The sequence below is a fragment of the Neovison vison genome, chromosome 2, assembly GCF_020171115.1.
Source record: "Neovison vison isolate M4711 chromosome 2, ASM_NN_V1, whole genome shotgun sequence".
Lineage (NCBI taxonomy): Eukaryota > Metazoa > Chordata > Mammalia > Carnivora > Mustelidae > Neogale > Neogale vison.
In genome coordinates, this window is record NC_058092.1 from 182181095 (window position 1) to 182196452 (window position 15358).

General features: G+C 34.2%; 1 protein-coding gene across 1 annotated transcript in view; it reads right to left on the minus strand.

Annotated features, from left to right (window-relative positions):
* The window catches only part of LOC122899251 (catenin alpha-3-like), a 216606-nt gene that overhangs the window by 114837 nt on the left and 86411 nt on the right, over nucleotides 1-15358 (minus strand). Inside the window, exon 3 of the mRNA XM_044236823.1 lies at nucleotides 10782-10974. Within this exon, the coding sequence (XP_044092758.1) occupies nucleotides 10782-10974 (193 nt within the window). The remainder of the gene's footprint in view (nucleotides 1-10781; nucleotides 10975-15358) is intronic.

Below are 15358 nucleotides of genomic sequence, written 5' to 3' on the forward strand. Positions count from 1 at the left end.
TTTACCAGCCGAGATTTCAGTCCATATTTTAGTTTCTAGGACTCCTCACTTACGAATCAATCTGTTCACATGTATTAAATCTTTACTCCTAACTCTGAGTTATACGTCAGAGTAAATGGTATGTGGCTTACCGAGTACCTCTTACTTTCAAGACTGACATTGCAGTTATTTTCTCAAATCAGCCCGTCTGTATGTCTCCGGTCCAACATACCAAGTGACTGAAAGTGAGATGGCCACACACACACACATCAAGTACTGTACTTCCCAACTGCCCACACAACACTTCAAGATGGGCAACACTGAGAAGTTTGCTGAGAATATCAAATGCACTACAAGAAAAGCCTGCCACAGATTTTTCAAGTGAACACTGAGGGATGCCATGTTGAGTGTGTTCCAGCAATTAGTAGATTACAAGCAATGTAGCTAATTAGCTCATCAGTCTTCAATGGAAGTGTTTCCATAAACATTCTGCCAGCTATAAGACACCATGTATGCATGTTAAAATGTGTTAGAACAAGAGTTCATCATCCCCTTTCAAATGAAGAATGAACTGCATCTCCTCAAGTACAACGTATTTGGTAGAAAGATTATTGTATTTGTAACTTTATGCTTATCTAAGAACACTCTTGAGATATAATAACAGTTAAATATATACAACATCAACATAGCAATAGATGGAAATAATGAGGCAGCAGCTGTTGCCTTTGAAACCATATATAGGCTGTGAGTAATTGGTGGTAAATACCAAACATTTTATCTAAGTCCTAACTGCAATGTTTTTGAGCAGAGTAGATGGAGCTGACCTGTTACTTAGGGACAGTTAACTAAAAATGAACTGCTATTTTCTCTTATAAATAAATGTTCAATATAGCTGAGCTTTAAAAGATAAGATCTTTCAACACAGGTGACCCAAAATGACACCAGTAAATTTTTTAAATCTTTATTTTCTCTAGGATACAATTTTTTCCTTAAACAAAAATAAAAATACACTGAATAATCAAGGAGGAATAGGTAACTTTTTAAAGGTTCAATATTGGAAATTCTATAATAGCATTTGTTGTTTAAGTAAGTGCCCAAATATACTGATAGGAAGATTTATTATACTTCCAAGATACCATTTGCCAGGAATAATCATTTCTAGAAGTAATTGTTTTCTCTGACTAATACAGATGATGGTAAATCTTGATTTCTAATTCCTGTTGGAAAGGTCTATAAACCTAGGGTCTTAAAAATCATGAAGATGAAGAACTATGGAAATGTATAAAGAGGGATAAATTTTTTAAATACCCTGAATACACGTATTATGCATGTGATAAATATGTGCATTTTTCAAATACAAATGTTTACTTCTCACCAGGGAGGAGACAGTCCCCTAGACACTAACCATATCGCCTGCCCTGCGAGAAATACTCATGAGCCATGCAAACTGGGGCAAATTGTCAGCTGCTACTGGCCTAAGCTTTAAAAACATACAGTTGGGATGCTCCTGCATTAGACCCTAAAGAGCATAGCATTTCTTTTAGTATAAAATGCCATAGCCCCATATTTGGGAAGGAGAGCTATAGTTAGAGGGCCTTAATGGATTCAAAACTCTCCTCATTAATCTTCCTAGCCCTCCAACTGGCTCATAGTAGCCTTAGTGGAGGCCCACAATTAAAAATAGATGGGGAAGTATTTTAACAGAGGCAGGATTCCAACAAATTCACAAGCCCTCTCTCACTTGACACACAACAACATGAAGCCAACAGTACATGTTTCCAATTGCTGGCTCTGGTAGTAATAACTGCCAAGACTCTTGGTGTTATACTGTGTATTCCAGATAATTCATCCTAAAGTATATAGAGGTTTGACTAGTGCTATGCTATACCTGTGTAGGCATCTTGTGCCTGTCTGGGCTCTTGAAATCTCAAATTACTTATCCCTTTATATATTAAGGAAGGCATATTTTTATATTTATTTTACAACTGACCCTTGAACAACATGAGTTTGATCCCTGTAGGTCCACTTATATGTGGATTTTTTTTATATAGTACAGTACTATAAATGTATTTTCTCTTCCTTGTGACTTCCTTAATAACATTTTCATTTCTCTAGTTTACCTTATTATAAGAATACAATATATACTATGTATAACATACAAAATATGTGTTAACCAACTGTTTATGTTATCAGTAAGTCTTCTATAGTAGGCTATTAAGTAGTTAAGTTCTGGGGGAGTCAAAAGTTACACTTAACTACTTAATAGCCTACTATAGAAGACTTACTGATAACATAAACAGTCCTCCTCTCTCTCTCTCTGCCTGCCTCTCTGCCCACTTGTAATCTCTCTCTGTCAAATAAATAAATAAAATCTTTAAAAAAAAAAAAAAAGTTACACTTGGATTTTTGACTGCATGGGGGTTAGCTTCCCTATTTCCTGTGTTGTTCAAGGTCAACAATATGTCACTGGGAATCTAAAAATGTATAATTATTAAGGTAAAGCAGTTAGTGTTTGCATGAGAAAACTGTTAACATTATGTTTAAATGTTCAAAGGAAAAAGAATCAGAAACCCTTTGAAGAATTAAAAGTAAGCCTGTTTACTTGTTTACTACCTATCTTTCTACTAAAATATCAGACAGCTCTATGAGAGCAAGCTTTGTCTGCCTAGTTCACTTCTGTGAGTCTAGCACATAGAACAGACCCTGGCCTAGACAAAGGTTTCACTAAATATTTGATTTTTTTTAAATAAAAGAGAAAGAAATGCAAGTCTCTGAGAAAAGAGGGCTAGACATAGACCACATCTTCCTATCAATTATATATGTACTCACTTACATGACAGAGATTTCTCTTCCCTAATTTAATGGTAAAACAAAGGAAAATGGAAGTTTATTTTTTTAAAGATTTTATTTATTTATTTGACAGACAAAAGTAGGCAGAGAGGCAGGCAGAGAGAGAGAAAGAAGCGGCTCCCTGCCGAAAAGAGAGCCCGATTCTGGGCTTGATCCCAGAACCCTGGGATCATGACCTGAGCTGAATGCAGAAGCTTTAAGCCACTGACCCACCCAGGCGCCCCAGAAAATGGAAGTTTAGAGTCACTATTTTATTTCTTCTTCATATGAGCTCCAACAGCCTTTGAGACATACCATTACGAGACTTTTATCAGACACTATTACAACTGTTTACACATCTATTTACCCCTTTTATTAATACCTCAGATACATCTTATTTATTTCCATATTTCCAGGGCCCAAATTAAAACCAAATTCAGATGCCAAATATTTAACCAAAATAGATAAATATTAGGCAACTGCTGTAAATATTACCAAATATTTATAAGAGAAGGGGCATACAAGTCTAAATATGATTACTTTTGTAATCTTCTCTCTTAATGATAACTTAGTGAAATACTGACTATACACTTCCTTTCTACAACCCTTCTCTCTCATAGTAAGCCCTTATTTTATTTGAAATTGGAAGATACTCTGAACCAGGTTTATTTAATATTCCACATAATTTTTGTCCTTTTCCTTTTTTTAATCAAAGCATTGAAGAAACACAAAAGGATGTCTTTTTTTTTTTCATTTCTAATCAAATCTGTAATTCCATCTAATTTTTTTTTTTTTTACTAGCTGAAGGCAAAAGCTAAAACCAGGATAACTGAGAAGACTACCCACTATAGGGATCTCACAGTACTACTAGGTTACATGTAAAGCAAATTTCCTCTACAACCAAGCTTCCTCTACAACTTTAAATTTAACTGACAAATCTTTCAGACTTTTGCTAAACCCAATCATTACTTACCTTCTTTTCCAAACAACAAACTAAATAATGTTTATGAATGGAAAGCATATGCACATACAGATTAGATATATAGATATACAGATATATAGGTATACACACACACACATCTGTTACAGTTCCCTGTTCTTTGCAATTTCATGTATGAACACCAAATGCCATACACTGTATCATATCATTTTTGTAAAATTAGTTTCTCACATAAGCCAAATAAAGTATCATAATCTTACCATCATAAGGAATCCCAAAGAAACAGGACATGTGTGTTTGCATGTGTCAAATGTTTCCCTCTTTTTAAAAATAACCATCCAAATATTTCATTTCAGAGATACCTGAACAAGTACCAATCCAAATAAGTCAGTTGCATTCCTATGCACCAACAACACCAGAAATATAATTGATTTGTGTCCAGAAACATACATACCCACATATATATGGAACTTTGGCATTTAACAAAAGTGACATATCCAAAGTATTTTTCAAAGTAGTTGTACCAATTTGCACTCTACCAAGCAAAGTATAAAAAATCCTGCTGCTTCAAAGTCTTTCTAATATGTCAGGATTTTTTAATTTCAGCCAACTGAATTGCATAAAATGGTACCTCATTTGCATATCTCTGACCACCAGTGAAGCTGAATATCTCTTTACATTTTCATTGGTGTTTATTCCTCTGTAAAATTCTTTTTATGCCCAATTTTCCTTTGTTTTTCTTACTGATTTATGTTCTTATGATTATCTCTTATTGTGTTTATGTCACTATTTTCTCCAACTGTGTCTTTTCATTTTCTTTAATGAATTTTTTGATGTAAGAAAGTCCTTAATTTTGATAAAATAAAATACATTAGTCTTTTATTTATAGTTTTTTGTTTCATACTTAATAAAACCTGTTATACATCCAAAGCCTTAAAAAATTCATCCTATTTTAATGAGTTTTTAATAATTGCATTTGATATTTAGATCCTAAAACTACCTGGAATTGACTGTACATACTTTATGAGAAAGCAAATGGTAGAAACATTGAGTAAGAGAGAAGTAAAAAGAATATGGCTGCTGAGAGAAAGAGAAACTGGGAAAATAAATTTTCCCTCCTTCAGGAAGTAAGAAAGATAAAACTGGAGGTCTGAGTCTGCTTAGGAGGAAATCCAAAATATTTCATACTTTCAACTCAGACTTTGAGGTGCTATTCCCAAGAATAATAGCTAGCCAAAAATAGACCAACCTTTAAAAATTAATTCTACAGTTTGTCATATAAAGTGTTCAGCATCCAATAAAAAAATTATCCAAGATATCAGGAAACAAAATCAGGTACTGAAAAAGAAAAAGAAAAATTTTAAAAATGAAAGAAATAACAGACAATAGAAACAACCCTATAAGAATGCCATATATCTATACAGAAATTAACTATAATTGAGATATTCAAGAGAAATAATGGCAAGATGAAAATTTCAGCAGGGAACTGGAATTTGGAAAGAAATTAGAGAAATGAAAACTATTTCTATTTCCACAGGAACTGAAAATTTTAAAAAAACAAATGAAAATTCAAGGACTAAATATGTACAGTGACTAATATGAAAAGTTCACTGGACAGAATTAAAAACAGGAAAAGGCAGGGCAAAGGTGTCATAAATTTAAAGATAGATATAAAGCAGTGCCTGAGTGGCACAGTTGGTTAAGCACCCAACTCTAGGTTTTGCTCAGATAGTGATCTCATGGTCATGAAATTGAGCCCATATCAGGCTCCATGCTCAGCACAGAATCTGCTTGAGATTCTCTCTCACCCTCTGACCCTCCCTTTACTTGCGCTCCCTCTCCCTCCCTCTCTCTCTATAAAATAAATAAATCTTTGCAGGATGCCTGGATGGCTCAGTTGGTTAAGCATCTGCCTTTGAATCAGGTTATGATCTCAGAGTCCTGGGATCAAATCCTACACTGGGCTCCTTGCTCAGCGGGGAGCCTGCCACTCCCCCTGCTTGTGCATACTCACTTTCTGGCAAATAAATAAATAAAAGCTTTAATAATAAATAAATATTTTTAAAATAAAAGATAGACATAAAATTAAAATCTTTAAAGTACCATTTTACAATACCACAAAAATCAATTACTTGTTTTTGAATCAGAAGACTCATTACTATTAAAATGTCAGTTCAGCACAAATTGATCTATAGACCCAATTTAATCCCAATCAAAATCCCAGAAGGATTTTTGTTTGCTTATTTTTGGTTTTTGTTTTGTTTTTAAATAGTTTACTTATTTATTTGACACAGAGAGAGAGAGAGTACAAGCAGGGGAGCAGCAAGCAGAGGGAGAAGGAAAACTAGACTCCCCACCTAGCAGGGAGCCTGCCTGATGTGGACCTTGATCCCAGAACCCTGAGATCATGAGCCTAAGGCAGATGGCCAACCAACTGAGACACCCAGGATTTTCTTTTTTTTTTTTTTTAATTAAGAAGCTGATTCCAAAATTTCTATGAAAGTACAAGGGATTTAAAATTACAAAATCAAGATAATTTTTATTTTATTTTACTCTGAGGTACAATAATCATGACAACGTGATATTGGTATAAGTAGACATACAAATCAGTAAAACACAAGAGAGTTCCTAAGTAGACACACACATCATGGTCAACTGATTTTCAAAAAAAGGTGCAAAGAAATTCAATTGAGAAAGACTAATTTCTTTCAATAACTACACTAAAACAATTAAACTTCCACATGCATCCACATAATACTGGATCAACTGAATTCCCATATGAAAAAAAAAAACCATGACCCCTCACTCAGACCATTCATAAAAATTTATTTCCAGGTAGATTGTAATGGCAAAATAAAGCCCATAGATGATTACATATGAGAATATCTTCTTGACTTACAGTAAGCCAAGTTTTTTTTAGCAGAACAGAAAAATCTCTATCCATAAAGAAATAAAATAACTCCAATTTATTAAAATTACTTCTAAATATTAAAAATGTTTAATATAATTAAAGAAGATATTTTTAATATCCACAACTAACAAAAGACTCATATCTAGAATATACAAAAAGTCATCAGAGAAATAAAAACTAAAACTACAGTAGAAAGCCACCACATACACTTGCATCAAAAACACTGACTTGCAAACACCAAGTTAGTAAGAATGTAAAGGAACTGAAATTCTTAAACATTACTGATGAGTGTCAGTTAGAAAATCTACTGTGAAACTGTGTGGTAAAATCTATTAAGTTGAATATATACTTTATGACCTAGCGATTTCATCATAAATATAAACCAGCAGGAAAATCTACATTTAGGCACCAAAAGTAATGCAAAAATATGTACATAGCAGCACTCTTCATTATGGCCAAAAACTGTAAAAACTCAACTGTCCATCAATCTAACATAAATAAATAATGATCTATTTATGAATGAAATGAATGAACTACTACATGTTGAGACCTCACAAACACGACATTGAGTAAAAGAAGCCAGAATCAGGAGATACAACATACTATATAGATCCTACTTATGCAAAGTTCAAAAGAGGCAAAAAACTAACATGTAATAACCTAGAATAATTGTTACCACTGAGGTGAAGAAATAACTGGTTGAGGCACAAGGGGTGCTCCTAGGATTCTGGTAGGAGTGTTTACAATTTCTTGACCCGAGTGTTTACAATGTGAAACTGTATTGAGTTGTTCACAATAATGTATGCACTTTCCTGTGTTTCCTATCCTTGGTAAATCATTAAATAAAACCTTAAATATAACCAATCATGTGACTTAGAAGCTATGTCTGTACATTATAGCGGTACGATAGAGGCTATATGAAGGTAGCATATATACCAAAGGCAAAACATATAGTGCAAACATTGTAAACGACTCTTAGCTAATTCCTAGCTAATTGTTATGTGAATACTCTAAAACTAAACACTGGGTTTAATATTTTGCCATTGTTTAGATGTAAGTATAGAAGTAAGCTGTAAGAGCATGAGTGAAAAATAATCACTATGTGGGCCAACTTTGCTGGATCTCTAGAGTTCGGCCCACATATGACCTTTCCTTTCACCATCCTCCCCTGATACTATCCATGTCCTATCTTCCATAAGCAAATTCTTTAGGTAATCAAATGTCCACATTATTTATCACTTCAGGTCTCAAATTAAAGCACTAAAGTCAGTGAAACAGATTAAAACAGAACCCTGTGGTAATGCTACATAAATTACAGCCTTTAGTAGAAGAATAAATTTTCTAAATTACTCTCAAATTCTTCTTGAAAATAAGTCAAGAAAATAAGGGGTGCCTGGATGGCTAAGTCAGTTAAGTGGCTGCCTTCAGCTCTGGTCATGATCCCAAGCCTGATTCTCCTCTCCCTCTACCTGCTGTTCTACCTACTCGTGCACTCTCTATCTCTCTATCAAATAAACAAATAAGTATCTTAAAAAGAAAAGAAAATAAGTCAATAAATATACAAAGAAAAATATCCTCTACCTCCAATATTTTTTATCTTTCCCAAATACTTCAAACTCATTATTTGCTCTTCATTAGTCCTTTGTATTATGCCACTGGACAAAGCCCTTTTAAAAAAAGGCAGGAAAATAAAATATGTTTCTAGTATCAAAGGGTTGCTTGAATCAGAATTCAATCTCCTGATTCTTCAACTCCCCACTGAGCTAAAATTCCTTCCAAGTTTTTCGGAACAGTGCTCTACTGTTACTATCTCTGCTATCCATAGGATAAGCATTGGCCATTCCCCAAATTCCAGAACCATTTGCCATTTCACTGCTTTCCTCCCACACTAAGTGGCGGGAGTTCAATTTGGCAGTTTGTCAGAAAGAATCCTAGTATAAAGCACTTGGTGATTTTTAACCAAATAGATTTGTTGTGTATACAGCATATGCCATATATATCACATCATATAATTTCACACATCATAATAGAACATAGTGAAGGATTATATAACATAATCCTAGAATTCAAATGTACTTCTCTTTGAGACCTTCTCTTTAAAATAATTTTATTATTTTACTTTTTTTAAAGATATACCATTTCATGACAACTTATGCTATTAGTGTTCCCCAGAATGACCAGTGTTATATATACTTATTATTAGGTGTTTTATAAAAACTATGTTGTAAAATAAATCACATTATGTGATAAAAACAGTTCTAGGATAGCATTCATATTCTTTACCAAAAGACTCAGCAAAGAAACCATGAGATAATGTCACAAGTGCAAAGATAAAATCATTATAAAATTATATAATATAAAGTTAAAAAAATGATGCTCCATTTTTTTTTTTTATTTAACAAACACTTCTTAGGTGGTTGTTGTGTCAGGCATTGCTCATCAAATAAGACCTGGTATTTGCCACCTTTAAGGAATTAAGAGTCTAGATTTACTGAACAAGTAAATTAATGTTTGGTGTATGAGGTAGTAAAGCCTATGAAAGAGAGATGTTCAGAGTCTGTGGGGACAGAGAAGAGGGACATCTAAATCAGCATTATGAGGTCAGTACACACTTCCCGGAAAAAAGACCTTGGCTGAGCTTTGCTACAGTGAATAATTGGCTGGATGAGAGGGGGAATCCAGGTAAAGGGAACAGCTGGTAACAGAACTGCAACATGGGCCATTCAAGATACCTTAAGTTCTTGTTCGGAGGAAAGTTTGAGGGGGACAGAATCAGGAAATGAGAAGAGAGAATGGCAGAAGCCCAATTCTGAAATGCTGAGGGAGCTAAGTTTAAACATCTGAACCTGATCCAGAAACACAGTCCCTCTAATCCTTCAAAAGCTACAGAAAGGATTTTAAGCACAGAAGCAAAATGAGTATATTTTCATCTTTAAAGGATATATTTGGTTTTGGTATAAGGTAAGGCCAATGCAGTAATCCTAAATTCAGGAGTCAACATTAGTAATGGAGAAGAGGGAAAGATCTGAAAGACAAAAGAAGACAGAATCTGTTAAACTTAGAGACTAACTGGAAGGAGAGGGAAATGAGAAAGAAGAGTCTAAACTGACTTGGTTACTAATGTGAATGATGGTACCAGAACAGAGAGGACAGAACAAAGAGTGGGTCTAAGGTGGCAGTGGGGAGGGAGGAACGATGAATTCATGAGAAATTATCTTGGGCATTATGTTTTCTTTATATTTTCTGAAGAGTCTCTATAAAATATAAATCACATATAACAATATATAGCAAATAAAAAATAGCTTCCTTATATTTGATGTAAAGTTTATTGTAGCTACTATATTCATCTTAATTATTTAATTAGCAAACATTTCCTGATTTTCATAAAGTTATGTTGGGAAGAGGAATATTTCAACACCCCAAGTCTCTTTCATACAGCCAAACAAGAATATTTAAGTTTTCTTATCCTCTCAAAATAGTTCCTTGCAGCAAGATGATGCATAAATAGGACAGTTCTTTAAAAAACAGACTGCAAATGATATTTACATTTGTTAGAAAACTGTTGTAGTATCATAAGTAAATACATCAAAAGGTAAAATGTACACTTTCATTTTATAATATTAACTTAGCAATAACATGAGTTATGCATAGTTTATGCAAAGTATTTATTTTTAAGTTTAGTAAATCTAAACTAGAAAATAGAAAAATAAAAAATGTATTCCTGAGTGGTCAGGGCTGTAATTTATTATCTCCAACTATTAACAAGGAACTTTATAATTTATTTATATATGGGAAAATACACCCTCAGCTTCATTAGTCATTTCTCATTATATCTATGACAAAACAGGATACACTTCTCTTTGCTTATTATGGATAAACTATGGCATGTGAGGGGAAGAAAGAGCCTGCAGGGACTAAACAACTGAAGGAAAGAACCAGGAATAGTACTCTGAGCCGTAGAGCTGACTAATGAGCCACTCTGCCTCCCACAGCTAGCTCCTCAGAGGTCTTTGTAGAGCTAATAAACTCAAGTCAACAAAAACAAAACACTCACAAATCTAATTCCATAACTAACACCCTAAGGACATACAGTTTGCTCCTGACCAGAATTAGAGTACTCACTTTCTTTGCGAACTTCCTCAAGTGCAGTAGTAAGCTCCTTCTTCAAAACTGTGGCTTCCTGAGCAATCTTCTGCCCCTTGTCTAATAAATTCCAAGTTGCTTCCTCCACAGAAGCTAGGAGGACTCTGGCTCGTTTTGAACGTCCTTTTTTCCTGTTGGAAGGATTCTGGGGACAATTTACAAGTGTAGTAACCTAAAATTGGAAAAATACAAGTCACTCATTAGACAAATTGTGAGAACATAGTCCTGGGACATCACAGCCTAGAACAAAAGGAAGTATTTCATAGAAACATGATTTATTCCCAGTACTACTGGTACACCCTCATAAGTCAAGTCAATACACTAAGAGCAATATTATCAGCCACTATGGAATTTCCAACTAAAGATAAAAAGGAAAGAAGGAAGGAGGTAAGAAGGGAGAAAGAGAGGACTAGAGGAAAGAAGAGCCACAGAGATTGAAATTTATCAATTTTTACTATTGAAACAATGCAGTGTGTGCATGTGTATGTGTATTATATGTATGTATAAATATTTACATACAATAATTATTTATAGCACTTTGTAGCCAGCAATCTATATTAAGAGGGTGGCAAAAATCATCATAATTCGGTTAGTAAGTATTAGTAAGTATTAGTCTAAGTATAGAGATTATCAACGTGGAGGGGGTACAGAACCACTCAAACATAAAACACTGGTTAGCTCAGAGGAACAAAACCCAAATCATGACCTACATATTGGCCCTCTTTAACCTGTCCTACCTGTCTCCTACACTCCCCTAACTCATTAGGACTCTAAAAGAGGTCTTGTTCAAAGTCTCCTATCAAGAGGACTTTCTTGATTATCCCATCCCTACCCTCTCTCAATCTTTCCCCTCATCCTACTTCATATTTCCACAAAACTTATAGAACCTGATTTTTTTTGTTTATATGTTTATTTCATGCTCCCAATACTAAAATGTAAACTCCATGAAAGCAGAAAATGTGGTTTTTTTTCCTCCAGCACCCAGAACAATGCACGAAGTAGGTGTCCAATAAAATATGTATTATATAAATGGCTTCATGAATGGGATAGTAGAAAAGAGGGGTTTTTTAATCTTTATATTTTGAATTGTCTGAGTACATTAATAATGAGCATTATTCCTTTTGTAAATATGTTTAAAATAGGAATAAACTAGGGGCACCTGGATGGCTCAGATGGTTAATCGTCTGCCTTCAGCTCAAGTCATGATCCCAGGGGTCCTGGGATCTAGCCCACAGCAGGCTCACTGCTCAGTGGGGAGTCTGCCTCTCCCTCTGCCTACCACTCCCTCTGTTTGTGCTCTCCCTACTAAATACATAAAATCATTTTTATTTTAAAAAAAGGATAAGCTAATAATAAGGCCATTATTTAGAGATAGAAATGAAGCATCTGGGGCATCTGGGTGACTCAGTCAGTTGAGTGCCCACTCTTGATTTTTGGCTCAGGTCATAATCTCAGGGTTGAAAGGTTAAGCCCTGCATTGGGCTACATGCTCATCATGGAGTCCGCTTGTCCCTCTCCCTCTGTTCCTTCTCCCACTCACACTCTCTTTCTCTCTCAAATAAATAAATAAATAAAACCTTAAAAAAAAAAAAAGAAATTAAGCATCTGTATTTAGAAACTAAATCTCATACAAAATTACATTGTAAAAAATATCCATTTATTAATTAAACCTTGAATCCCAATAATAAATTTGGTTAATATTTTTATAGGCAAAGCTGGAAGATACCCACTATAGAGGAAGAAAAAAAAAAGTTGTATCCAGTATTTAAAATGGCAGACCTGAAACTCCTATAGAAAGCTAGACTCCGACTTATCATCAAATAGCCAAGGCTTTTAACAACCATTCACCACATCTTTGACAATGTGCTATACATAACCCTTCCTGTTCTGTAGCTCCTAGAGGTTTGGCTTGTTTATTGCTTATAGAGCACAACATATTTGTTTATTTGTATATCTGGACCCAGTTTTTTAACTAGCAACTAAGAAAGAACTTATAAGTTATGGGGGAAATAATGTAGATGAAAATAATTTTTGCCTGCCCTTCTCTTTCTCCATCCAATAGACCCCTTGCTTTATGCTAATTTGCTTTATTCTCATGTTCACAACCCATAGTGCAGTACCTTGTAGCAAGTCTTTGTTTCCTCTCTTAGAAAATGAGAACAATCATATTATCCTATGACTGTGTGAAGGTTAAATATGTAAAATGTCTTACAAAATCCACAACATGAGGAGCCTGGGTGGCTCAGTTGTTAAGCATCTGCCTTCGGCTCAGATCATGATCTCAGAGTCCTGGGATCGAGCCCGGCATCACGCTCCCTGCCTACTTCTCCCTCACCATTCCCATGCTTGTGTACCCTCTCTCTGTGTCTCTGTCAAATAAATAAATAAAGTCTTCAAAAAAAAATCTACAACATGACACAGATATTGGTTGACATTTAATGCACATTTTCTAGTCCATTCCGCATGTGGATACAGAAAATCTGTTATGGGATCCTTGTCAGAGGTGTTCTCTTGGGACTACCCTCATGTTGATCTTGGGGTCCCCTGTGCTAAATGTAATGAAGTCCGTTAACAGAACACATTCTGTATGTTTTACAAGCAGTCAAATAGGGCCAAGTGTCTTTATTATGAATTAAATAAAGATGATAAAATGCCTGACTTATTATGGATTTTCACATACTCCAAAAGGCAAATTTCTCACTATTGTCAGTCTAATTTATATATCAAGAATTAAAAGATATTGGTTCAGATTAAGACAAATGATAGCACCTAGTTTAAAATCTTTGTTTAAAATGAAAAATAAGTTTCATTGTCTAAATGTTCCCTCAGAATGTATTTTAGGTGCCACAATTCATGACGCTTCCCACTGAACATTCCTCTATTATTGTTCAGATCTTCCATGTGCCAAATGTTTTCCATAGACTAGCCTGAGCTTTGAAATTAAAATGAGCATTCCAGAAATGCTTTGTTCCTTACAATAAATGCCAAACAAGAAATGTGAAAAGAACATTGTATAAGAACATTGTGCTTCCATCAAAATAAATGCAATTGCAACCAGCAAGTTATTCCCATTTATAAATCATTTATACCTATGTCTTCTGAAATACCCCAAAATACAGTTATTTAATATTGATTAAACTCAAGTGACATTTTCAATGCTTCACTTTATTTCAGAAAGTAAAGATGGTTTGGTAATCCTCTGGGGGGAAAAAGAAAACTAAAAAAAACCTTTTTTTTTTTTAACCTCAACTTACCTATAGGAACTAACCAATTCTCCTCAGTGACTGTGACCCAGGATAACAAATGACTCTCAACAAAGGTTGGGAGTGCAATTGTTATCTGAAAAAGTCTCCCATCTCTTGAAGAAATATCAGCAATCAGTAAAAATTAGCTTTCAGGATATGCTGTAAAATAATTTCTGTTTCCTCATTCTCTTTTTCAGTTATACAAAATCAGTTATATTTTTATAAGCAACAAAAAACTTCAGTTGGAATTAACAGCAAAAATGATTCTAATTTAAGTCATAGTCTACATCTTCCTAAACTTTCTTTTTGTCACGCATGCACAACCCTCTCCTTTTTCTCCTTCTCAGATCTTAGGGGGTCCCTGCCATCTGGAAATTTCTTGGTTCCTGCAGTCTCTTAAAGACCCTGGGTTCATTCACTTTCTTTAGTCTGTAAATCTGAGGTAGGCTACAGATACACCTTCATACATACATACAGAAATGAGCTCCCTACTGAAATGGTCCTACATTAGATACTTCAAATAATATGAAAAGAAGAAATCCCCTGCTTTATTAATTCTGCACACTTAAATCCCATAAAACCAGATATATTTTTAATGTTGTATAATATTTACATACTGAAATTTAAAGTACAAAAAAAATCTTTCTAATCTTTCCTAATTCAGATGTGCTTCTCTAGATGCTCCAAAGATACTGATAATTAAATTGAGATGTTTAGTGAACCTAGCTATCAACTGTCATTATATAGAGCAACACTAGTATACAATAGGAGCACTGCAGAATACAGCATGAGACTTAATTTACTTTTATTTGTTGCATTAATACAACAATGTCTTTAGCACTTCAAATGTTAGCTTTGTAGAAAGTCTTTTCCAAATGCCAACTTGGGTTAATACATATATATTCTATAACCATGCTCTTTCCCAGTCTATTTTTCTAATTCTATTATCATTGTAGTATAAAAAGGCCATGTTAACACCATCTCCTCTTTTGTTTATTAGCTAAAACACTGAATTTTAACTTTCCTCCAATAGCTCACAGGAACCTTCAGGGCTACTTTTGCTTCCTTGAGTTAATTTTATTGTGTGAAATAAAATAGAAGACATTTAAGTTGTATTAATGAGCTAAAAACTTCAGAGTTATGAAGGAAAGTAAAGGGTAGAAAAATAAAACTGTCTATAGACAGTTGTCTACAGTAAAACCAGTGATCTTTTAAAGTAAAAGATATCCATCTACTCTTGGGAAGGGAAGGGTCCCTTTTCCAAGTTATTGATAATTTCAACTGTTATTTATTTCCTACCAAAAACAACCT